At 37.2% G+C, this 26855-nt stretch overlaps 1 protein-coding gene across 3 annotated transcripts in view; it reads right to left on the bottom strand.

Moving 5' to 3' along the window:
• LOC111512347 (cytochrome P450 4C1) overlaps window positions 1-26855 on the bottom strand; it is a 49133-nt gene that overhangs the window by 9898 nt on the left and 12380 nt on the right. The window contains exons 3-8 of one of the 3 annotated variants that reach the window (XM_074173529.1): window positions 22342-22542; window positions 17242-17427; window positions 11255-11321; window positions 8855-8981; window positions 8727-8799; window positions 853-956 (exon numbers count right to left, since the gene is read on the bottom strand). In XM_074173529.1, the coding sequence (XP_074029630.1) occupies window positions 853-956; window positions 8727-8799; window positions 8855-8981; window positions 11255-11321; window positions 17242-17427; window positions 22342-22542 (758 nt within the window). The remainder of the gene's footprint in view (window positions 1-852; window positions 957-8726; window positions 8800-8854; window positions 8982-11254; window positions 11322-17241; window positions 17428-22341; window positions 22543-26855) is intronic. The other 2 variants (XM_074173530.1, XM_074173531.1) reach the window with 2 other exon arrangements.

The following is a 26855-nucleotide window of genomic DNA, read 5'->3' as shown; positions in this document are numbered from 1 at the left end:
GAGCCTATTCACAGAAAATGAACGTCAGGCAGAGACAATGCGCGAATTTTCATCACTTTTGCGTTTCTCTCAAGTCGAGAAATGATCCAATGCAATTTCTACTTCGTGTTGGTATTCACTATCCGTTTCGATATATGTACATTGTTCAACTTTGATTGTGAAAAAAAAACAAACTTGATTCTACTTCATATGGCAACGGATTTTTTTTGGGTGGCATCGGCATCGACTGCATTGGTCATTAGCCTCGTGTCCTGGGTAGGCAATGTTCATAACTCCTCGAACCACCTATAGGGAGCATCATGGCTGTTCGCAGTCTGTCAGCCATGTAACGTTGCAGAATCATCGCAGCTTCAATCAGATAAATTATCTCGAGAAAAATATCTGGTCGAGGTTGGGATCGAACTCACGATCTTCCGGTTGTGAGTCGGGCGCGCTACCACTGCGTCAGTTCACCGCTGGGAGATGGATATTATTGGTAATCAGGATATGAAAATGAAATGTTCATATACATATTTTGCAGTAAGTATATTACTGATGAAAAACTTTATTGAATTTGAGTTGGGTGGGTATTGGGGTTCTCAATTTATAATATAAATCCGAAACAGTTTTTGAGATACTATTCAGGCTATGGAAAATCACAATTCGAACGTTTTTGTGGAGGCCATTTTGAGCATTCCCATCAACAGTTCATCAGTCTTTGTCACAGGACACTGTCACCAAACGTGATGATGAACAGTATCATAAGATTATAATATATGATGAATGATTTAATGTAATCGTCGCGTCGAAAAGATCTAAATGAAATATGATAAAATTGATACCTGTAAGGATTTACAAATTTCATCTACTCACGGCTAATGCGAAGGCTACTGCCTCATCTTGCACTTCTTTCTCTGTTATGGAAGGATCCAGCAGCATAGAATCCAAAAAAGGTAATCGTTTTTCATATAAGGACTCTGAAATTTGTGAAAAAAAATGAGGGGATGAGAATATCAGTACAAATGTGTAATCGTGATTCTCATTTGGAATAGTAATAATAATAATGATGTTTATTCAAAAATGGCGAAAAGATGCAGAAAGTCAATTGATACAAAATCAAATGATACAAATAAACTTAACAATATGAGTCTGAGAATGAACAAAATAGTCACAGAAGCTGATATAATCAGCTTGTGTGTGGTGAAATAGTATTATGGTGTGATGTTGTCGAATCAAGTGAATACCCTTAATGGACCTCTGCTACATTATTATATTATATTACAGACTTGAAAAGCATAACGCTGGTGTTTTTGCACCCAAACGCGACATCAGTGTTGCAACCCATGGACCAAGGGATTATTCGAGCTTTGAAATCACATTTTCGTAAAAACGCTAACGACGCGAATAGCAAAGATAATGACGGTGATGATGCCGCACCAGAGGAGATTTATCCAACCTTGAGTATGTCAGAAGCTCCGAAGGCTGCGGAAATGCTGAATGTGTTTGTTCAGACTAACTTGGATGATAATGTTATGAAAACAAGGATGTCGCTAATTCATAATGCTGTACGAAATTCTTACTACCGAACAGGAATTTGTCAAAAACAAACTCAAATAACAGACTTTGTGTATATGTTTGTACATTAGGATATTTAAGAGCTATTAAAATGAATCATATGTGATTTCATAAAATGTTATATTCACCTATCGATCAGCAATCCGAACAGCTAAATGAAATACTAATGAACAAATCTACAATTTGCTAACACAGAATTAATTCGTTTTGTGCGTCATCCGGTTAGTACGACATAGTATATCCGGTCCCTTGAAGGTCGTTATACAGGGTGTCCCTGGACTTCCTCTTTTCCTCTCGGGAATGTATAGATGGGGTCAAAATATCACCAGTACTTCATATAACTTTTTTTCCTAAAATCCTTCGTTACCAAGTAACGGGCCCTCGAAGTTACAAAATGAAAAATGTTTTTCTTTTATAACTTTTCAAGTGAATATTCAAAATCATCCAAATTTTGGTAATTGACTAAACAAATGAATTCCTTCGATGAGCTTTCATGCAGGAGTCAGTTGTTTTGCTACAAAGTCAGGAACGGACTACCCCCGATGGTCCACACCCCAAAACTTTGAAATGACAGATATTTTTCAATATTTTTCAACAAATTAAGGTTACTTGGACAATTTTATGAATAAAAGTACTCGTGTGGAAAGTCGATCGGAGCAACGAGTCTTGATAAAAATGTAGTTTCACTCGACGACATCAAACCCGCTCGTCCACCATTATTTGAAATGAATAATTATCAAATCAGAAATAATAATGATAACGTTAATTCAACAACATTTATCCTGAAATGTCTACCATTATTCGAAAATATTAGTTTTTAAGGAAAATGGAAATGATACGTAAAATGTTCATAACGAATTTTTATAATGCAAACACGTTTAACTAACGAAACTCAAGAGCCTCAAGAGCAAACAGAAATGAAAAATCCGCTACAGAAACTGCTCGATATGACCACCTTCTCTCTCTATACATTTTCTTAGTCTGCGAAGACACCCTCTCTGTACTTGAAATAGCATTCCAGGGTCGTTTCGTATGGCTTCACAATGTAATGTTATTCTATTCAACAATGCATCTCTTGTGTGAATAGGTGTAGCGTAAACAAGGCTTTTTAGATGCCCCCACAGAAAGAAATCCAATGGATTTAAATCCGGAGACTGCGATGGCCATGAATATGGCCCACCTCTACCAATCCATCTATCGTGGAAAATATGGTTCAGATGGTCACGCACAATCAAACTAAAATGAGGAGGAGCGCCATCATGCATAAACCACATATCTCTTCGGGTTTGCAATGGAACATGTTCCAAAAGTCCATTCAAATCGTTCTGAATGAACTCCAAATAACGTTCTCCATTCAATCGGTCCTGTAGAACGAATGGTCCTATAAGATGGTTTCCTATGATACCAGCCCAAACATTCACATTGAATTTCCGTTGGTGTTTGGTTTGCAATATCCCATGGGGATTTTCTTCGGCCCATATATGGAGATTATGAGAGTTGATAACTCCATCTCTACTGAAACCTGCTTCATCAGTGAATAAAACTCGATTAATAAAAGTCATATCCTCTCTTTGCCTATCCATGAACCAATTGGCATATTCCAGTCGTGCTGGAAAATCTTGAGGTGTCATGGCATGTACCTTCTGGATGTGAAATGGGTGGAGCAGTTGTTCCCTAATTATTCTATGAATAGTGGACTTGGATGTATGGAACTGTTCTGATAGATTTCTGATGCTCATTGAAGGATCATCAGCGACGGCTTCCAAAATATTTTCCTCCAATACAACATCAGAACCTGCTTCAGATCCAGTAACACTATCCGTAGCAGCCTCACGAAAACCAGGCCACCAAACGTGGACTATTCCAAGAATTGTGACTTAAACTTCCATATAGGTACTGTACTTTTTGTTTACGACTTCATTTTAGCATACTTTGTATTATTCCTGTTATAAATGTTGTTGAATTAACGTTATCATTATTATTTCTGCTTTGATAATTATTCATTTCAAATAATGGTGGACGAGCGGGTTTGATGTCGTCGAGTAGAACTACATTTTTATCAAGACTCGTTGCTCCGATCGACTTTCCACACGAGTACTTTTATTCATAAAATTGTCCAAGTAACCTTATTTTGTTGAAAAATATCTGTCATTTCAAAGTTTTGGGGTGTGGACCATCGGGGGTAGTCCGTTCCTGACTTTGTAGCAAAACAACTGACTCCTGCATGAAAGCTCATCGACGGAATTCATTTGTTTAGTCAATTACCAAAATTTGGATGATTTTGAATATTCACTTGAAAAGTTATCAAAGAAAAACATTTTTCATTTTGTTACTTCGAGGGCCCGTAACTTGGTTACGAAGACTTTTAGGAAAAAAAGTTATATGAAGTACTGGTGATATTTTGACCCCATCTATACATTCCCGAGAGGAAAAGAGGAAGTCCAGGGACACCCTGTATATGCATTCTACTGTATTTCCAACTAGGTTGAGATTTTCAGATATAGCTTAATCATAAAATGAGCAGTTGACCGAAGTTCGAATAGAAATGGCTTAAGAAAACAGTGAACATATAATTTTTTCGAAGTAATAATATTAAGTAGTAATATACATTAGCTAATATTTCATAAAAATGAAATTACTATTCAATATATTACAAAGATTGACAGTATTCAGGAAGATATACGAATTGTAAACACCATTTGTCGTAGGAGGGTCGTGTCGTAGGTGTTCATCTTTCACTGCCTGAACCACTGTGCATGCTGTTTTTTGGCAAGTGCATTGGCTTGGGGATTGAGCAAACCGGCCATCGGATGCCTGCTTCCACGTAGCCCTGCTGGATACGGAACTGACAGAATCACTTGTGGTTCTGTTATTCCCAAACTTAATAACTCAATGACATCTCAACAATGGCTTAATTCTGAGGTGTGTGTATCAGTGCCGAGAGGATGAATGAAACTGAGCCTATTAGCTGTCTCTACGGAACCTTGGAGATACCGGGCGACCTCTCGTCGTAGTATCGCCTTGTCACGGTAATGCGGGGCTCTGCCGTGATTGCCCTTCTTTCCCTAGCTACTCGTGGGAGTCTTATGGACAGAGTAAACTTAAATTTTTTTCTGACGCTGAGTCTATAGAGAAAATGGATGTTGAGTTTACGACTCCAACTGACCTCCCTGTAAACTTAGATCAGGAGCGAGTCTACAGAGAAGATAGATGTCGAGTTTATGACTCCAACTGACTTCTCAACTCCCCAACTCCTGATCCAATAACTGAACCTAAAAAAAAGGGTGGTGGTGAAGCCAGGAAACGACTGAGTCGTCTCCTCAAGAGCGGGGTACCTTATGAAACCGCCTTGCACCAAATTCTTGAGCGGCGTACGCAGACTCTGTCTCAAGTAAAGGAACAAACCCCCCATGAGTAGGTTAGCAAACGTTTGCACTCAACTGATGATTCAGAAAAACCAGAGGCAAAAAAGCCTTACACGGTTGAATCTAAGGCATCGTCAGGTGTAGCTGACGTGCAAAAACTCACACATGGGAAGGTTGTCACGGGTATCAAGGTGGAAATATTCAACTTGACTATCCGACTACCTCATTAACGATGAAACAGCAGAGCATATACTCTGTGCCTGCCCCGTTATGGACCAAATCAGGTTTGCAGAGTTCGGCAGAGCCGTACTTTTATCATTTGACCTGAAAGACTACTCACCATTCAAACAAATGGGCTTTGTTGAGGAGCTGATTTTCTTTGGCCGAGTATATAGGTGTGAGCCACAATAAACCCTTGCGGGTTGCGTCGGAGGGTCGAATAGACTCACTCACTTTGGACCTACCCTAATCTGACCATTTGTCGTGAAGTGAGGGTGAATATTCAGTTTCGAGGCAAGCCTGAGGCTTGTATTGATTTTTATGTAACATCTAGAGGGCGTACGCTGTCATTTTTCATTTCAAATTGCCCCAACTTTTTTGAGAGTGAACTTCTGATACTTTCCATGGATAAACCTACTCTGCACATCCTTTTGAGGTAAAAATGATACACTTCCTCAACCGCGCTAAAGGTAATCGTTTACGATATATTTACGATTTTCTATATAGATGCATATTACTTAGCTCCTAGGGCGCTAAGTGAAGTTGCTTAGGATAATCCAAAAATTAAGTATGTGGTGGAAATCTTGAAAATAAACAACTTTTCCCCATGAAATGTTTGATGAAAATAACTGAAATTGCAAAAAACTGATGAGAAATACCAACCACCTTCAGCGTTGTTGAGGAAGTGTAACTGTTTTACTTGGGAGGTGTGGAAATTGGGGTTTTTCATGAAAAGTACTGAAAGTTCACTGTCAAAAAAGTTAGGGCAAGTTGAAATAAATAATGAAGCGTACGCAGCGCTGTTTTGATGTTGCATGAAAGTGAATACCAAATTTTTTTGACGCACGTCAAAAAAATTTGGTTACTGAAAAACTAACGAAACAATCAATTCCTACACCCTGTATCTCCGAAACAAAGCATTTCCAGACACAAGTTTATATAGACTCTTTTTCTCAAAATTGTCTCAGGAATACGTCAATAGAATATTTCAACGTACTCATGTTACATCCTGTATATTATTACGGCTTTCTCGAAAGGAAAGTATACCGGGTCTTTATGCGAACAAGACATATTTATTAATAATAATAAATTCAATGAAAATGATAAAAATGATCATGAATGACGGAAAACAAAAAATAATTGAGAAGTGCGAGTCTCTAACATGGAACAAATTCACTAAATCAAAGGTGTTGTTTCTTTCGGAAATATGTTCCGACACGTCGATTAGTATTTCAAAGTGCCCCTATTTTCATGCAAAAAAAATTATACAGTGTGTTTCAAATATGAGATATGACTTCATCGATAATTTTTTGAATGACAACCCTGTTTTTTTAATAACTTTTTTTATTAAAGGGTTCAACAAGTTGCACATGTCTACCAAATTTCAATTTTTTACTTCTTGTCCTTCAAAAGATATTTAACAAACATTATCTAATTCAAAAAATCAATTCAATTCAATAGTCTTCCTTCAATAAATATTTAGAATATCAGGAATACTTGACAGTGACATTGTCATAAAAAAGTTATCAAAAAACAGTAAGAAGAGTAGTATCGCATTCCAATCATATTTGTGCACAAAAAGTGTTAGTCGTTTCACAGTTTGTTGTTCGCCATTAGTAAAATGCCGTGCTTAACTTAAACACATAAGATTGAAATTCTAATGATGATTGGCTACGGAGATAGGACAAGAACACAAAATGAAGTTACCCATTTATTCAGAGAGAAGTATCCTGATTTACCACCCATATCGCGAAGTACCGTAAGCAAGATCGAAAAACAGTTCCGGGAAAATGGCCATTAAAAAAAACAAATAATCATCGTCGGAGTCCGCTCAATGAAGAGGTCAAAATAAATGTTCTTCCCTCTGTCGAAGAAAATCTCCATGTCCCTACTAGTCAGATAGCTAGGGAACTCGAAATTAGCCAGTCTCCAGTGGCAAGAGTTCTTGAAGCTGAAAAATTTCATCCATATAAAATAACAAGACTCCAGGAACTCACCGAAGATGATCCAGATAGAAGACTCCAGTTCTGCGAACAAATGATGGATCTACTAGACAGGAATGTTGTACAAAAAGAAAACGTTCTATTTTCTGACGAATCAACGTTTATGTTGAATGGTGTGGTAAATCGTCAAAATTGTTGTTATTGGGCAGACAGAAACCCACACTGGATGAGCGAAGGCCACACTCAACATCCAGAAAAAGTCAATGTTTGGGAAGGGATTGTTGGTGATCGAGTTATAAGACCAATTTTCTTCTAAGAAAATCTTACTGGAGAAAGATATTTAGAATTCTTGCAGGAGGACCTAGTTCCGAATTTGGCTATTTTGTTCCCTTGACCTATAGAAGCTGACGTCCCGAATAGAAACATCTGGTTTCAACAGGACGGCGCGCCTCCTCATTTTGCAAGACCTGCCCGTGAGTATCTGAATGATGTATTTCCAGGCAGATGGATTGGCAGAAGAGGACCCTATGAATGGCCACCTAGGTTTCCGGATTTAACACCTTTGGACTTTTTATCATGAGGTTACTTGAAGAGCAAAGTTTTTAAAACCAAACCGGCAAACATTGAGGATTTAAAAGAACGAATAAGACAGGAGTGTAGGTTAATTTCCGGCGAAGTAATTAGAAATGTTCAAAACGAGTTTCAGTTACGTTTCGGGTATTGTCAGTTCGTAAATGGACAACATTCTGAACACTCGTTGAAGAAAGACTATTGAATTGTATTTTATCAGTTCGTACTTCCATTGTCTAATATAATATAAATTGATTTGAAATCCCTGAAAAGAATAAAAAAATTAACCGTAAATAACAATTTTATTAAAAAAACTGAAATTACAAGGAAATAACATACGAGCTACAACCAGAAAATAAAAAATTGGAATAATAATAAAACTGAAAATTAAAAAATATTATTAACAAAAAATAAAAATATAGAAATAAAAATTAAAAGATTCCAAACCAAGTTACGTCACGACGTTTCGATTGTTAGTATCCACGATCGTCTTCGGGTGATAACTATTGAATTGAATTCATTTTTTGAATAAGATAATGTTTGTTGAATATATTTTAAAGGACAAGGAGTAAAAAATTGAAATTTGGCAAGCATGTGCAATTTGTTGAACCCTTTAATAAAAGTCATTAAAAAATAGGGTTGTCATTAAAAAAAATTCTCGATGACGTCATATCTCATATTTGAGACACACTGTATAATTTTTTTTGCATTGAAATAAAGGCAATTTAAAATACTAATCGACATGTCCAAGCATATTTCCGAAAGAAACAACACCTTTAGAGACTCGCACTGTATAATGAATAAAACTTTAGAGATTAACGCGAGGTATCAACAAAAACTACTTCATGAATGTTTATCATTATACATTCTTCAATCCGTTAATTGAAGTCCTCTTGGGTAGTTAGAGTGAACGAAAGAACAAAGGTATTAAAATTATAAAATAATATACAATGGGAACTTTCCTCTGTAGTTCTTTTGAAGTCAATTTATGAGTGATTTAATGCACAAATTGTTGAATTAGAGAAATCTTATATAGGGACATTATTATCAATTATCTGCAAATGAAGTTTAGTACCTTCTTCAATCTCGGCATCCAAGTGTTTTCCGGAAAGTTCTTTCTTGAATTCGATGAATTTTTTCGAAATCAACTGAAATGGAAGTTAATATCAGAAAACAGATTGAAAACTAAGAAATTCAGCTTACTGGATGCAAAAGGTCATATAATTTTGAATAAATTCCATCGAAGATCTTCTTATTAGGTGAATAATACCAAACGAAATCTAAATGGTTCCAAACTCTGAACATTCTGTAACTCATAATTTCGAAAGCCCTGAAAATAACCCAACTTGAAATACCCAATCGCAATAATACATATTTGTGTTATTTCAAAATTTTAAAAAAATTGAAAACCTCATTGTTTTGCATGGATTTTGTTTTCAAGTTCAGATATCAAAATCCAGATATCGATGAAATAATGATCTACTCATATTTGGTACACCACTCAAAATTTTTCAGAAAACTGTTTTTTTAGTATGATCTGATAATCTCCCAGAAATCAAAGGCTTATTTGAAAAAGTTTAGATGAAATAAATATAGTTTAAAAAGACTAAAAAACACGTTTTTATAGCATATAAAACTGAAGAATAAAAAATAAATGAGGTTTAAAAAAAACTAAAAAACACGCTTTTAAGAAACATTGAACTGAAAAGTTAAGAATATATTTTTTTAAGTAAGCCCAAAACAATAACGAACAAAAAATACTAGAATTAATGTGAAAAGAGCGACGGGCGCCTGATATACAAAAATATGGCGCCCACACTTTTTTCACAATAATAGTAGTTTTTTTTTGTTCGTTATTGTTTTGAGCTTATTAAAAAAATATTTTTAACTTTTCAGTTCGATTTACTTCAAAAGCGTGTTTTTAAGTTTTTTGAACTATATTTATTTTTCATTTACGTGTGCTATGAAAGCGTGTTTTTTAGTCTTTTTAAACTATATTTATTTTATCTGAACTTTGGTATCAATCAGCCGTATATTGCTTAGAAAAATGACCATTGATATTTTCCGATTCATGAGGAGGGTTACAAATAAGGAAGCAGGCGCGCGTGTCAATTATAAAAAAATACTTTTTTCAAATGAAGAAATACATGTAAAGTGAGTGCGAATTATATCAAAGAGGTTACGTACAGCGTCATCTGCCCGCGAATAGATCAAGCAATAATGTAGATCCCGATCATTCAAACGGGAAAGAAGAGTAACAAACAAAATACATACAAACAGGTAAAGCAAATATAAGGAGTGTTAATTATTGTTAATAAAAAATACTTTTTTCAAATGAAGAAATAAATGTTAAGTAAGTTCGATTTACATCAAGGAGGTTAACTAAAGCGCAATCTGCCCGCGAATAGATCAAGCAGTAATGTCGATCCCGATCATTCAAACAGGAAAGAAGAGTAACAAACAAAATACATACATACAGATGAAGCAAATATAAAGCGTGTTATTATTGTTGATAAAAAATACTTTTTTCAAATGAAGAAATACATGGGAAGTGAGTTCGAATTATATCAAAGAGGTTACGTACAGCGCCATCTGCCCGCGAATAGATCAAGCAATAATGTAGATCCCGATCATTCAAACGGGAAAGAAGAGTAACAAACAAAATACATACATACAGATAAAGCAAATATAAAGCGTGTTAAAAAAATACTTTTTTCAAATGAAGAAATACATGGGAAGTGAGTTCGAATTATATCAAAGAGGTTACGTACAACGCCATCTGCCCGCGAATAGATCAAGCAATAATGTAGATCCCGATCATTCAAACAGGAAAGAAGAGTAACAAACAAAATACATACATACAGATGAAGCAAATATGAAGCGTGTTATTATTCTTGATAAATAATACTTTTTTCAAATGAAGAAATACATGTAAAGTGAGTGCGAATTATATCAAAGAGGTTACGTACAGCGCCATCTGCCCGCGAATAGATCAAGCAATAATGTAGATCCCGATCATTCAAACAGGAAAGAAGAGTAACAAACAAAATACATACATACAGATGAAGCAAATATAAAGCGTGTTATTATTGTTGATAAAAAATACTTTTTTCAAATGAAGAAATACATGGGAAGTGAGTTCGAATTATATCAAAGAGGTTACGTACAGCGCCATCTGCCCGCGAATAGACCAAGCAATAACGTAGATCCCGATCATTCAAACGGGAAAGAAGAGTAACAAACAAAATACATACATACAGGTGAAGCAAATATAAAGCGTGTTAATTATTGTTAATGAAAAATACTTTTTTCAAATGAAGAAATAAATGTTGAGTGAGTTCGATTTACATCAAGGAGGTTAAGTACATCGCCATCTGCCCGCGAATAGATCAGGTAATATTGCCGATGATTCTGTCAAATACAGATCCCGATATGAAATGAAGAGGAGAGTTACAAACATACATACATACATACAGGTGAAGCTAATATCAAGCGTGTGGAAATGAAGAATATTTCATTAATCTAGAATTACTCCATATTCTTTTTTTATTGAAACTCAATTTCTTTCTACTATTATACTGATAAATACATGAATTCGTCTACCTCTCAAATAATATTCCCTGATCGCCACGATTTTTTTGAGTATCAACATTTATGCCCATCGATGTTTCTGAAAAAAAAAATGTTACTTTATTTCATGCATGCAAAATAAACTAAGTTTTTTTATGAAATAATTATTCATATTGACAGATTGAGTTATTCATTCAACGAGTGGAAAAGACAATACAGTAATATCAATATTACGAACAGAAAAGAGTCGCATGGGGCCAAATCTGATGAATACAGTGGCTGAGACATGATTACGGTGTTGTTCTAGATAAAAAAAACTACGACCAACCAATGATGAGTGAGTAAATGCATTATCGTGAGTCCAAAGCCATAAATTGTTTTTCCACAACACCGGATGCACTACGCCACGATAATCGTAGAGAACAGTGAGCAAAACATTGACATTTGATCAAATTCGGCGCGTTTTTTTTGTCTTGATTCTTCTGGGACCTTCTATTGGGTCAACTGGACTTATGTTTCGATGTTATAACTATACATCCATGATTCGCCACCAGTTATGGTTAGGTTAGGTTAGGTCCAAATTGAGTGGATCTATTCGACCCTCCACTGCAACCCGCAAGGGTTTAATGTGGCTCACACACGACCAAATAAACACAGCTTCTTAATGAAGCCGATTAGTTCGTATGGTGAGTGGTCTTTCAGGTCAGATGATAAAAGTACGGCTCTGCCGAACTCTAAAACCCTGATTCGGTCCCCAGCGGGGCAGGCACAAAGTATATGCTCTGCTGTTTCATCATTTTCCAAACAGAGACGAGTGAGCTAATCCTGGAAGATTCTACCAGAATTCCATAAATCTTCTTGCCATCCAGGTATTCAATGTTTGTTTGGCAAAGCCTGAAGCAATGCCAATGATAGGTTCTGGTCCGATGAAGATGCTTGCAGCACCCTTCTTTGCAAGGAAGTCAGCAGCCTCATTGCCTTTCAGGCCAGTATGGCAAGGAATTCAGACCAGAGACAATCTGTTAAGTCTTCTTATCCAGGGGAGTCATTTTTTGGCAATTTGCTACCAATTTAGATGTTACTCGGTAGGAGCCAAGAGCTTCCAACGCCGCTTGACTATCTAAGAATATTTTTATTGACTTGTGTATGAGGATGGATTCCTCCAATCCCTACACACACAGTTCATTAGCGTAAATTTCCGCTTAAAATACAGTCGCAGATGTTCCTGGACAGGTTAATATCTCTGTCTTGGGTCTGCGACTGAAAACAGCTGCACCAGAACCGGAAGGTGTTTTCGATCTATCTGTGAACCAACAACTATCTGCTCTCAATATATCCTTCTCCCGGAGGATCTAGTCCTCTTTAGTGGGAAACAGTACTCCATAAGGCATTTCGTAGTTGACAGTTGGAAGCATAAAGTCAGAGGTCATTTCCAGAATGCTGTGACTTCCAGTGTCAACCAACAGACTGTTGCACTGTGCATTAAATTGATTTGTGCAATTGGCAATGTCCCCAATTCTATATGCAGTCTATCAAGCCTCTCTCTCCCGGAAAATGTGGAGTGGAGGTACATCTAGAAGGATCTCTATGGCCGCTGACGGTGTGGTACTGATGGCACCACTGATGGCCAGACAAGCCTGTCTCTGTAAGCCAGAGTGCTCCATCTGGGTCGTTTTCTGTGGAGCCTTCGGCCACCAGGTCACCAGTTATGACTCCTTCACGCAAATCTGGATCGCAGTTGACATTATTCAACTTTTCCTGAGTATTGCTCATTCGACGGTGTTTTTGGTCGAAATTCAGCAATTTTGGAACGAACTCTGCTGCCACCCGCTTTATGCCTGAGTTTTTTGAAAAACTTGCATGGCAATGATATGCCGACATCTTGAGCAACATCTCTAATAGTGATTTGGCGTTTCTAAATAACAATAACAATAAGAAAATCGTCGAACAAACAAAACACTTGTAACTTCCATGCATCTTATCAACAAATCAAATATGATAAACAGCTGATACTGTGAACATATGTTGAAGACGAGTGTACCAATATAAAGAATATACAGGGTGGGGCACCGAAAACGAAACTGGTCGAATATCTTCAAAATACATGTGTTCTGAAAAAAATGCAAAAACACGTCGATTTGTAATCTAAAGGGGGCATCTTCCTATCATAACCTCAACTGTCATACCTCTTTCCCCACCCCTCGGTGACTATCACTCAAACAATTTGAATAGGTAAAGTAGTAAGTGTGGCATATCGTTAAAAAGGTAATTCCATAGGAAATTCAGCCATGTCAATTTTGGCTACCTTACTTTCGATTTCGGCGCCTTTTTGTGAGAAAAAACTGTTCCGTATTCCAAATTATGATACTTCATTCACAAGTATTCGACATGAATTCGGTGACAATGCATTATGGAGTTTTTCTAAGGGAAAAACAAGATGGCGGCTTCACAATGGCGGACGAGATTTGCAATTATGGTCCGATTTGATTCAAAGTTGATGAGTGGTGGTGTATCGTCACCACCTCCCTGTATAGTGTGTTTGTCTGATTAAGTAGAGTTTTTGTTTTCATTTTTTTTGTTTATATTCTTATCGCGAGAAGACTGTGGTTTTCTGTCTGCCGCGAGAGGAAGAACATATAGACAAAAGGTTCGATTCCGGAGAAAGAACCGAAAGTGCTCGAGAAAACTGCAGTTGTACTGGAAAAGTGCAGTTTCTTATCTCTCTCTCCCTCTCTCTCTATTCACCGATTCCTCAAGTGCCGTTGTGACCAAAATCAAGGTAAGGAAATCACAGACACGTTGAATTCTCTCTTTTTGATATAATTATTATTGTTAGTTAATTCTCATTTATTAGTACCACTGAACAGAACGAACTACTCGATAATTTTCAAAGACCTATTAAAACAGTCCACTAAGTTACCCAATATATAACAGGTGGTTTTCAGGGTCGGAAATTATGAATTGTTCTTTAATGCAAAAAATCAAGATGGTTGCTCCAAAATGGCGAAAAAAATTTGTAATTATAGTTCGATATAACCCGACACCGAAAACGAGTTCTTCAAAATACATGTGTTGTGAATATAATGCAGAAACACATCAATTTCAAATCCAAATCTCATCATTACCTCAACTGTCATACTTCTCTACCCAACCCTTGTCTCAATTCCTTATGGAATGACCTTTTCAATGCTGTGTCACACGTAATACTTTCCCTAATCAAATTTTATGAGTGACCAAGGGGTGGGGAGAGAAGTATGACAGGTGAGGTACCGATAGTATTTGTCCCCCTTTGGATTTGAAATTGATGTGTTTTTTCATTATGTTCACAACACATGTGTTTTGAAGAATTCTTTTCCGGTGTCGGGTTAAATCGAACTATAATTACAAATTTCGTCCGCCATTTTGGAGCAACCATCTTGATTTTTTGCATTGAAGAACAATTCACAATTTCTGACCCTGAAAACTATCACTCATCAACTTTGAATCAAATCGGAGCATAATTGCAAATCTTTTTCGCCATTGTGAAGCCGCCATCTTGTTTTTCCCCTAGAAACACTCCATAATGCATTGTCGAATGTCGAATTAGCTTGGGAATGAAATATCATAATTTGGAATGCGGAACAGTTTTTTTTCCCGCAAGAGGTCGCGAAAATCGGAAGTTAGGTAGCTCAAATTGACATGCCTGAATTCCTTGTGAAACTACCTTTTTGAAAATGTGTCACACTTACTACTTTCCCTATTCAAATTGTATGGGTGATAGTCATCGAGGGGAGGAGAGGTATGACAGTTGAGGTTATGATAGGAAGATGTTACCCATTAAGAGAGTCATAGTTACGACCGCACCGGGGGGCCTGGGGGGCCGGTTAGGCCCCCCAGACGTACCCTGGCGTTGGATGCGATCGGGCGTGGAGGAGTGGATTTTCGGGAAATCCTTGCGGGTACCGCCCCTCACCCCACACCAACAGGATTTCGCAGGGCTTCCTCCCGCTCACCGAACCCGGAATTGCTTCCTTACATCTACTTAGTGTGGCTAACCAAGAGACAGGACCATCGACAGCGTTCGACCGAACGTTCGTACAAGTTAACTAAGCTCTTCTTTCGCCAGAGAGTGCTCGCGTCGCACACCTGCCCCCGCCAACCATGCCAAATCAATTGGGAATATGGTCCCGGAAGTGGCCGGCCGGGGTCCTAAGCTCGGATACTAGTAGCTCCGTCCAACCGGGTTCCGACACCTCAAGCGTCTGCCTTGGTGCCCTCCAAGGCTAGACTCGGATACTAGAGCCCGGAAGGACCGCAAGCCCCGACACCTCGAACGCTTGGATCCGTACAGAAGCAGGCGAGGATCACGGAACAGCATAAGCCGTCCAGTGCCTCATAATGGGGCTGCAATGCACCCATGAATGGATTACCGCAGCCCTGTATCCCTTTACCCGCTAGCGGAGCCGCTGCCCCTAAGAGGCCAACGCTAGTTGGAGATGAGGCTCACTAGCCTCCAGCCGCGAGCGGGCACTCACCTCCCCCCTAGAACTCATGTTAGGAAAGTTCCCTTTCCAACGTTTGATGAGTAACCGTCGAGGACTCTCACGAGCATCCTCTACCACACATCATATGTCGAAGATGTCGCGCCCATTACCCGTATAGGTGCGGGATAGGGCGGTTCATCAACAACTTTTGGGTGTACGCCGTGTGGTCTGCACCGCATACCCTTACGTTACCCTAAGGAGCACTCATGTTAGGTAAGCTACCTTTCCAGCGTTGGATGAGTAACCGCCGAGGGCTCTTGCGAGACACCTCTCCCACACATCTAGCTTGAAATCGGCCAACGCCTGTTGCCCGCAGATGCGGGATAGGGTGGTTGACCGATAACTTTACTGGGTGAGTGCCGTGTGGTCTGCACCGAGGGACTGTCAAACACCCATAAGAGAGAGACAGTGATCCCCCACCACTCACCGCCACTCACAAAACACATGTGCTTTGAAGATATTCGATCTGTTTCGTTTTCGGTGCCCCACCCTGTATAATGTGGAATGGGAAAAAATACTAGCTTGGTCCAAACAGAACTGACTGGTATCTCAATCGCTACAAAAGAAGTAACCAGGAGAGGAATTTCTGGCAGAAACATAAAATCTGCACTGACAGCAGACAAGCTCTATTAGCCTTGAACAGACAACGTGTTACCTCAGACCTAGTACTAGAGTGCCACCAAGATTTAGCCACAGCCTCTGAAGATAATAACGTTATCCTGAGGTTTGTTGAAGAGCACGACAGGAGTAAAGGTAATCGCATTGTCGACTCTTCAGCCAAGGAAGCGGCTGGACTAAAAATTTTAGGACCCAGTGGCACCTACGGCCTGATGACTTCAACAATTGCGAAACTAGCCAAACGTTACACCTATGCTCAATCCCTAAAGAGATGGGATGAAATCAAAGGATGCAGTCTTGCCAGGATCACCCTGGGCGTCCCTGGGAAGCTGGCGCCGAAGAATTATCTAGCGATGACCAGGAAAATCTACGCTTAACAGTAGGATTTCTGACTGGCCACTGTCAACTAAGGAAATACCTCCATAATATGGGGCTAGTGGCACACCTCTATGTGTACAGGAAGATGAGACTGTCAGGCATGTTCTATGCGAGTGCCCGGATTTATCGTCAATAGGAAAGTGTGTGTTCGGTGAATCTTGGTCTTCACCTGCCGATATGAAGGAGATGCCCAGTGACCTGTTCACCTTCCTGGAAAGGACAGGATGGACGATGACCTGAGAGGACAACTCCTCGGGAGGATATACAATGGGTCACATATGGCTTAGGTGCTGTGGGTTTACACTCACCTACAGATACAGATAAAGAATATATAAAGAAAATAATCGCTAATATTATGTACGTAGCTTGCGAAATTTGAACATTCACCCTACTTTTTGATCATACCTCGTATGTTCTAAAATAATGCTGGGTAATATATATTGGCCACGAAAATTCTACGACTCTGGCATTTCCACAACAATAATATCACAAAACACTTACTACAAATTAAATCGAAGGTACATCTGATCGTCCATGCGTATAGATCGAAATTTTTTTTACCGACCACAGCTTGTAGTTCTTTGGCAAAATTCACACTATACTCCGTAAAAACTCCAACAGCCGTATTTAGCACTCTGTGATTGAACGATGGAGCCAGTAATTTTCTGTGGCGCTTCCATACGTTTACTGAAAAAATTGCAAAGTAATAGATGAAAATTGGTCACGAAGAAGTGAGAGCTTGGCAAACTGCATCTACTGATACAATATCACCTTTGTTGTTATAGGTACTCGTATGTGGGAATGCAGCAAAAATTAATTCATAAAATATTTTCAAATGATATAATTTTTTCAAATAGTATTACACAGTGCATTTCGTTAATGTCCCCGTCCTTTTATTTTTTGAACCAGTCGAATAAGAAAATTGAAATTTGGGATAATGGAATTGACAGATGAAACTTTCAAGATGGCGACTGCGCGATATGGTAGTCACCGCGAAAAACGAAAAACTGATGAGCATAGCAAACACAGAAATACAAAGAGTAGCAAACTGGATGCAAGAGAACTTGCTAAGATTAGCCCCCCAGAAGCGGTATTATTGACAACGAAAAGAAAAATATCACCCATCTACCTGAACTTTGAAAACACGTTGTTAACACTAAGCAGAGCTGTGAAATATCTTGGAATATGGAAACTCATCAACTTTGAAGAAAATAAAATTAACTCTCATAAAACCTGTGGTGATATCACACCTCATGAATTCAATATGTTTTTTACCACTATAGCTGGAACTATAATTAGTCAACTTCCTTCTAATAATAATATTGCTTGCCCATCATATCTAGATGCTAGTCTCAAACCTTCTTCAGCAGGATCTTTTTTCTTCAAACCGGTAACCACCGTTGAAGTCTTCAATGCCATTATTGAGTTGAAAAATTCCAGTTGCTTTGATATCTATACCCTGAATAGTAGAATAATAAAAGAAACCAGTTCTTTTTTGATAGGACTACTCACATGCCTTTTCAATACATCTATAAGAAAGGGTACTTTCCCTGATATATTTAAAATCAGTAAGGTCATTCTAGTTTTTGAAAAGGGCGATATAAACCTCCTTGAAAATCATCGACCCATCTCCATCGTCCCTATATTTGGCAAATAAAATGAAAAGACTGTATCTTCACTTTGATATTAACAATTTCTTCAACACGGATCAATATGACTTTAGAAAATCTTGTTCTACTATGCAAGCTGTTGATCGTGTGGTCAAGAGCATAGTTGATGGTTTTGAACAGAAACGGCATAGCTCGGCCACATTTGATTTGATTTGAGTAAGGCTTTTGACATGTTCCTCATCACAATCTACTAATGAAACTGAATGAATACGGAATTCGAGGAGTTGCACTCTCCATCTTCAGGTCTTACTTGAACAATCGTAAACAATGCGTTGATCATGGTGAAAATAAAACTTCGGATCTTTTGCCAATCGAATCTGGAGCACCACAGGGCTCCGTTTTGGGACCTCCACTACTAACCAAAACTGTGAGAACTTGCACAATGAAAACTGTGGTGAATCAGGCTGCCGAAATGGTTCAATGCTAACTTTTCGAAACTGAATAAAGATAAAACTCAAACTATCACATTCTCTACGAATAATGAAATAGCAAAAGGTGAAACTGTCAAACTACTAGGCATCACCCTAGATGATACTTTAAATTGGTCGTACCACATTAAAGAATTAGGCTCGAAACTTTCCAAATATCTATTTCTATTCAGGCAATTAAAGAATTTTTTCAATTTGAACACTCTTCTATTGGACTACTATGCCCATGTTAGCTACGGAACTTTACTTTGGAAAAATTGCCTCAATTCTGAGAAAATATTCTCACTACAAAAGCGAGCTAATAGAATAATTTCAAAGGCCGGTTTCAGAGATACCCGCCGGCCTCTTTTCAAAAAACTAAACATAATGGTGGTGCTCTGTATCTTCATCAATCAGTCTCTATTGGAAATTCATAAACACAAAAATGAACATTAGACCAATGCACAGGTTCATGAACATAACACTAGAGGTGCCAATCTCTTAAGACCTTGCAGGCTGAAACTACACAAATCCTCGATCAATATAATTAATGTTAATATTTATCATATATTGATACCCACTGTTAAAAATCTACCTATATTCAGTTTCAAGACGTGCATTAAAAACTTTTTGACAATACATTATTTCTATAGTGTCAACGAGTACCTGGCCACACCAACACACATGTTTGAATGTGAATCATTTTAATTGTGGCTTTTAATAACCATATTATTTCCATCATGTTTGTATCTCTCATATTCATTTGCGTCACCACTGGTGATAGTTGTGTTTTTTTTAAATTTTATTTGACCTATTTTAATATTTATTCCAAGAATCATATCCACAGAGAAAATCTGATGACGAGATGGCAAACTAAATGGGATGATACAGTATATGGAAGCTAGATTAAACGTCTCATTCCGATTACCCAGGAGTGGTTGACAATAAAATGTGGCGAAACATATTATTTTCTGACGCATACTCTCTCAGGGAATGAATGTTTTAAAAAAATCTATTTGAACGCCGGAAAACAAGTGCCCATACTGTGAAAACGTAGATGATGTGGAGCATACCTTTTTTCATGCATCAGATGAAAAGGAAAGCGATAAGAATACCAAAGAAATACCGAAACCATCTTTGATGCAACAAACATGATGACTTTCCTCATCTCAGGAGAAAAGGATGCGACAAGCACATAAAACCATAAGAGACATCATAGAAACTGAAGAAAAAGAGGACTGAGAGAGGAGATGGAAAAGAGATGGTACATGAGAATAGCACAGAAAACGAGCGGCTAAGGATTCATGATGAACCTCTGAGTTTCTGACTTTAGCCCACACAACCTGGGGAAAACTAACTTCAGATCCTTTGATGAGTTGAGGTCTACAATGTTATTGAAAAAGACTTCACGCATGAGCTTATCCTTCAATCCTTGTATTGCCACAGGAGTGACGTATTTTATGCAGCTTCTATGTGAGGCTTTTCCTTGACGGGTTCTAACTCGGTGACGGAGTTGTGATCACCTCTTTGAGTATCGAAAACTAAACCGAGTTCATCAGCCGCTCGGCCAGCTGCCCTGAAGAGAAAAGCTCTAATCTTTGCTCTCTTATAGTCGCGGACCGTGCGGGGAAGGGAATCTGAACTCCTGATGACTTTATAGGCTCCATCCAGTGCCATTATGTCATGTAGATACTCCAAACTCAAAAGTTCACGGCCTCCCTGTTGTCAGGGGAAGTACAACCGTAGAATGGACGATTTGGGATGCAAACTTGATAGGAGATGCATCATCACTTTGTTAAGATTGTTCCAAAACTTGCATAGTCATTGTGACTACTGTTTTCTGAAGCCGGTTATGACGATATAGAAGTCATAACCGGAACTCAAACCTTATTGGCAGTCTATAATGCTCCGAAATCTGTGAAAAGTCTCGATCATATTCGTTATATGCATTACGTCAAGTCTACAAAACTTAATAAACCTGTGCAGCTTTCAAATATTCGACCAACAAGTGCAGCTGCTCATCAACATTTTAACCGTGTATATTATCAAGTTCAAACTTGGTTAGGACATGATTTGGAACCCCAGGTATGGGGTTGGGCAATGCGAAACGATTTTCTGGAGCCTATCATGACAATTTTACCACCCGCTCCAGAAGATTTGCTAAATACAATTTTCTGCAACTGCAAGAGTGGTTGTGGTTCGCGATGTGGATGCAGGAAAGCGGGCTTGCAATGCTCTTTAGCTTGTGGCCAATGTAATGGGCAAGCTTGTCTCAATGCTCTACCATATCAGAGCGACATTAACGAAGATGGAACCTTTGACCCCGAAATCATGGAAGAACTTGAGACAAATGTCGTTGAAGACGATAATGAAGACCAGTTTGAAATTTACCAGCAGCCAGAAGACGACGATGAAGAGGAAGAAGATGATTAAAATTATAAATTGTAGTTTTTGTACCCTTTATTCCATTTCTTTACTTTCAGTAAAAATAAATGTATTCAATGATATTTTTTAATAAAAAGATTAATTCATAATTTATTTGTTTTTTTACATCATGTAAGAAGTTATAAATATTAATTAGGTTGAAATTCAAATATAATTCCTATATTTTCATTAACAATTCTGCAATTACATGGGCAGGTAAGTGTTGTTAAATAAATTAATACTGAATAAAAAGTGGATAAGTTAGGAAAAAATTGATAAAATATAATATAATGGTTAATAAAAATTGACAAATATTTATAATCATTGATTTATCGATAGTTCATCAACTATATATGGCGCGTTTTCGACCGGAGGCACCGGTTGACCTGAAGTGATGCTGTGACCGCGCGCTCTCCGCCCTCTATCTCGAAAACGGTTCACCATATAAAAAAATGTTTGAAACAAAATTTGTAGAGAATTTCGTATTCTACAATATTGATAATAAATACAAATAGCAAAAAACCCATAGGAAATGAGATATTTCCAAAAAAAGCGCAAAAAACCGATTTTTGTGAACTTTGACCTTGAAATTCAATAGTTGCTTACACCCTACCATATGTAGGTTTCGAGACAACTTTTAGGGTGTCAATATACAAGTATTTACAGACTTACAGCTGGGTATCTCGAATTCCGAGGTGAACTTACTATAATGACTGGACTATAATTTAAGTTTTTGATTGTTTTAATGTATTATTTTCATTAAAATTTTTGAGTGTGAGTTTATTCTTTCTGTTTCTTCACAATAAATATTTAATTAAGTTTCAAATGAGTTCTTTCATTATTTTTGGATGAATGAATGAATGGGTGAAACAGCAAATAAAAATCCTCTCGTAAATAGCCAAGCGAGAACTGAGTTGCGACAATATCTAGGGTCACATTAAAGTTATCTCTTTTTTTATTTTGGCACCCTGTGCTTCTGAAGTTGAGAATTTGAGGGCATATGTTTATATTTAGTTTTTTTCAATTATTGCAGGATTATTTAGCTCAAATATTAGCACAGTTGTATATTTGATTTATTCAAAGAATAAGTGTATGCATACCTGGAGCACTCAGTAAGCCTTCACCAATAGTTTCGGTCACGTACTTGTATGAATAGTCTTTTTCAAGGGCTTTTGGATGACTCAAAACCTTCTGTAAATGTATCGGTTCAGATAATAAATAAACCAGGTTCATTCCCATCCAAAACCTAACTATTCCAGTTCTGCTCTTTGCTTGCTGCTTAGTTATGTTGTTGATTAAATCTGCATACAAAATAAAAATTTGTCAAACTATACTTGTCACATAAGCGAATGAGTTTTGAAATGTTATGATGATAACCGATGATAATGAATGGACGAAATGCATATCGAAATATTATTGCAACACTCTTGATAGAAGTGAGAAAGAAACCTGATTCATATTATAATAATATACAGTGTCACCATTAAAGTGCGCACCATATGGGAAACTTTTTTTTCGAAAAGTTTTAATGAAGTTTAACTTCAGCACTTGTTTGTGCTTTAAATTTAAATTGAAATGATGCGGCCAACTATGACCCACTGACGTTCAGTGTTTGTAAAATTCAACTTTTTTTTTGAAAAAAATGGAAATAGTGCTTTTCTAGATCGAATTTAACAAAAAGTTACTTGAAAAAGTTGTGTCTACGGTAATTTTATATCCATATGCCAAATTTCATGCAACTAGGATAAAGTTGACGTTTTGCTTATTTTTGACAGATATCCTCTTTATTTTAAAAAACAAGTTCGGGTAATTGTCATCAATTCATGTATACATAACTAACTCATCATGGAGTTCAAATTTTCTGATACATTTTTACTCATACGGACATTTTTAGAGAGAAATTAAAAATTTGCTATGAAAATTTCAACATGACTGGTGCAAAGTTTCAATCACTGCTATATTATCAGCGAAGCAAATGATGCTGCAGCAAGTATCGTGTCGTAATATGTCATTGATATTCATTGTAAAGAGAATTGGCCCCAAAATTGTTCCTTGCGGTACTCCGCATTTCACAACCCTTTTTTCACCGACGACGTTATCGATTTTCACGTATTGCTCTCTGTCATTAAGGTAACTCTCAATGAGATCGAAAGTGTTTCCTGTGAAACCCATATTTGAGTTGTGAGTGTTTCACGGTGTCGAAGGCAATATCTGAAAAACACATAGACTTGCTTTACTTTTTTCCAGATTTTCTGCAATTTTGGGTGTGAGAAAAATAATAGCATCTTGGGGAGAAATCCCTTCTTTGAATCCATTATGGTTATTCGAGATGGAATTGTGCTTGTTAAGGTAAGAGACCATTCTTTTTTTGGCCCTTCCATGTTTATATATTCTTGAACTGATTATGTACATAAAACGTAACCGAAAAGAACTAATGAGGAATGAAGACATTCATATGTATAATACTAGGAATAAAGAAAAACTTCGACAACCCTATTCAAGGTTATCAGTCTGTGAAAATTCACCAAAGCATATTGGTATCAAGTGTTTCAATAAAATAAGAGATTTGATAGATGTGAATCTGAATGACATTCTATTCAAAAATAAATTGAAAAACTTTCTTCTTGAAAAAGTATTTTATAATGTTGAAGACTTTTATAATTCGTGATATCTCATAATTGTAAGACTGACTATTGTATGTACAATTTATCTGGTTTGTTTCCGATTAACAACTTATTTGTAGATTACCTTCTTTTCTTTCTTGACTAGTCTGATAAGTGTTATGTATGTGTATGTATAATGCCTTGTATAACCTTTGATTGATGAATAAATTCTATTATTATTATTATATTATTATTAGTGTTTCAGCTATGTTTGAAATTAGTGTAATTGGTCTGTAGTTTAGAACTTCATGTTTGTTTCCTTTTTTAAAAACTGGTTTGATAATCCCTGTTTAAAGTTCTTTGGGAAATTTTCCCGTTTCTGTTATTCTATTGAAAATGTTGTTCAGAGGATAAGATGTCTCCGTTTTTATCTCTTCCAAGGTTTTAGCTCTGATTTCATTGTTACCAGGAGTTTTGTTTATTTTGAGAGATTATATTGTTGCACTAATCTCTCCTTCTGTTGTAGGTTCAAGAAATATAGGGTGCACAAAATATGTTTTTTCAGGGGAGATTCCACAGGTTTTTGTATTTTTTTCACATGTTTTTGCCCAATCGAGAAATAGTGGTTATTGAAACGATCTGCACTCTCTTTTTTGTCATAGATGTGACTACCTGTTTCACTTTTTATTATTTGAATTTTGATATTTTCATTTTCCCCAGAAATTTCTTTTACCGTTTCCCATAGCACGTCAGGGTCGTTTTCAGGGAAGTATAATCAATATATTCAGAGTAATTTGTTTCAGAAATCTCATTGATTCCATTAATTCGGAATTCCATTGTCCGATTTTATATGAAATGATTTAAAATTCCTGAAATAACTAAAAAAGTAGAATTAAAAATTGAAGAAGAATAAAAATGAATAGCTGAAAAAACAATTATATTAAGCAAAAAACCTGAAATGAAATGATAGTGAAATGAAATATAAGTGAAAATGGAACAAACTGAACAAAAACTTGAGAAAATAAAATTAAAAAATCAAGAGATTCCAAGCCAAGTTAATTCACGACGTTTCGATTGTTAGTATCCACAATCGTCTTCGGGTGATGACTGGACCGATTCCTATGTGAGCTGACTATATAGTCAATTGACTGACTATAGGTCATTTGAGTACCTCCACTTATCTCTGCTTTCCTTTTTCCGCTTCAGTGGTTTCAGTGGGAGATAAGCGTTTGGCGGGAGTTGGACATTTTTCGCTTGATTATGGGTTTCCATATGTTATGTATCTCTACGCTAGCTTGGCTGAATACATTGTTGGGCAACATGTATGCGGCTTCTTTGAATTTCCTCCTAAACTAATGTTCCTCTTTGTGTATGATCCCAGCTTGAGACCATTCGATGTTATGTTGATGGGTCCAAACATGTTCTGCTATTCTTGATTTGCTGGTTGCGAACATTCAATGGCCTCTTAGTTTCATCGATATAGGATTTTACGCACTCACAGGGTATCCTGTAAGTGCAATTCTTGGAATCGCAGTTCCATTTGGTGACCTGGTTTTCGTGGGGCTGCTACGGATAGTGTTTCCGAATCTGAAGCAGGTTCTATTGTACTCGAATCCAATTCCTTGTATCTTTTTCCCTCTAATGTAGGGAAGTGCAAGCACTGGTTGTGATGGCTTCTCTTCCTTTCGGGGCTCCTTCTGTCTTTTAGCCAAAGTCTGTTCCATCATCGCTTTGAAGTAGCCATTTCGTTGAAGATCATTTTTGATGATGTCTAGTTCCTTCTCGAGACCTTCCTTCGTATTATAAAGTCCGAAAGCACAGTCTAATAGAATTTTGATGATTGCTTTTTCAGTCAATTGATGGTGGTTGGATTCGTGGTTCAGATACTGTCCCGTGTGAGTGGGTTTTTGGTATACAGATGTTTCCCACTTAGTGTCGGTTCTCTTCACCAAAACGTCTAAGAAAGGCAATTCGTTGTGGTCTTCCTTCTCCATTGTGAGAGTGAAGGAATGGACTTACGTTGTTGGTGTGCTTCAGGAAAGTGTCTAGTTCTGCATTCCCATGGTTCCATTATGAAGGTGTCGTCTACGTATCTCAACCAGACTCGGGGCTTCTTCTGGGTTTCTTCAATGACCAAAGTTTCAAACCAATCCATATATAAATTGGCTATAACAGGTGAAAGTGGCGATCCCTTTGGTAGTCCCTCATCTTGTGTAAAGAATTCGTCCTTCAGTTGGGATTAAAAGTTTCGTACACATCATCCTAGTAATTCAATAATTACTTCTATAGGTAAAATCTTTCAGGTTCTCGTCTTCGAATAGCTTCCTCAGTATAATTTGGAGTGCTTCTTCGACCGGAATTTTGGTCGAAACTGATTAGTTGATCTTCATGTGTGACTTCAATTGCCCCTAGTAGTTCTACAGTATGCCTTGAATTCTTCACAAAAGACGATATTTTTCAGTTATTTTTTTAGTTATTTCAGGAATTCCAAATCATTTTATATAATATTAGACAATGGAAGTCCGAACTGATGAAATTCATCATGAAACATTGTCAATCACCTTCAAACAGAAAGCTCATGTTCTTCATCATATTTTGGAGAGGAGTTTCACGATTGTAGTGTAATGATCTGTTATGGCGTTATTTAGCACAATAGGTGAAATATCATTCGGTTTTCCTTAATAAAAATGTGATCAACGCATGTGTTACTTTGTTCTCTAGTTACAGTATTTATTACGGAGTGGTAATCAAACTTGAAAAAGTTATTTAGATATTCAGTAATTATATTATCTTCAGCTAGGATGTTGAAGTTGATATCTCCTAAAAATACATGAAATACGGACAGTATAGACCCGTTAGATGTATGGACTTTTTGGTCTACTTTTAGTGTGATTTGAATCTATTCGCATTCGTATATCTCTATGATATCGAGATTACAGCATATATTTTCTCTTACATAGATAACAACGCCATCGCATTCATTAATGTTACCGTCGTTATACAACATGGAC

The sequence above is a fragment of the Leptinotarsa decemlineata genome, unplaced genomic scaffold (assembly GCF_025532065.1).
Source record: "Leptinotarsa decemlineata unplaced genomic scaffold, Ldec_3_MD MMD2_tig00000251_RagTag_RagTag, whole genome shotgun sequence".
In the NCBI taxonomy this organism is placed as follows: Eukaryota; Metazoa; Arthropoda; class Insecta; order Coleoptera; family Chrysomelidae; genus Leptinotarsa; species Leptinotarsa decemlineata.
This window is presented reverse-complemented; position numbering and strand designations above follow the sequence as displayed.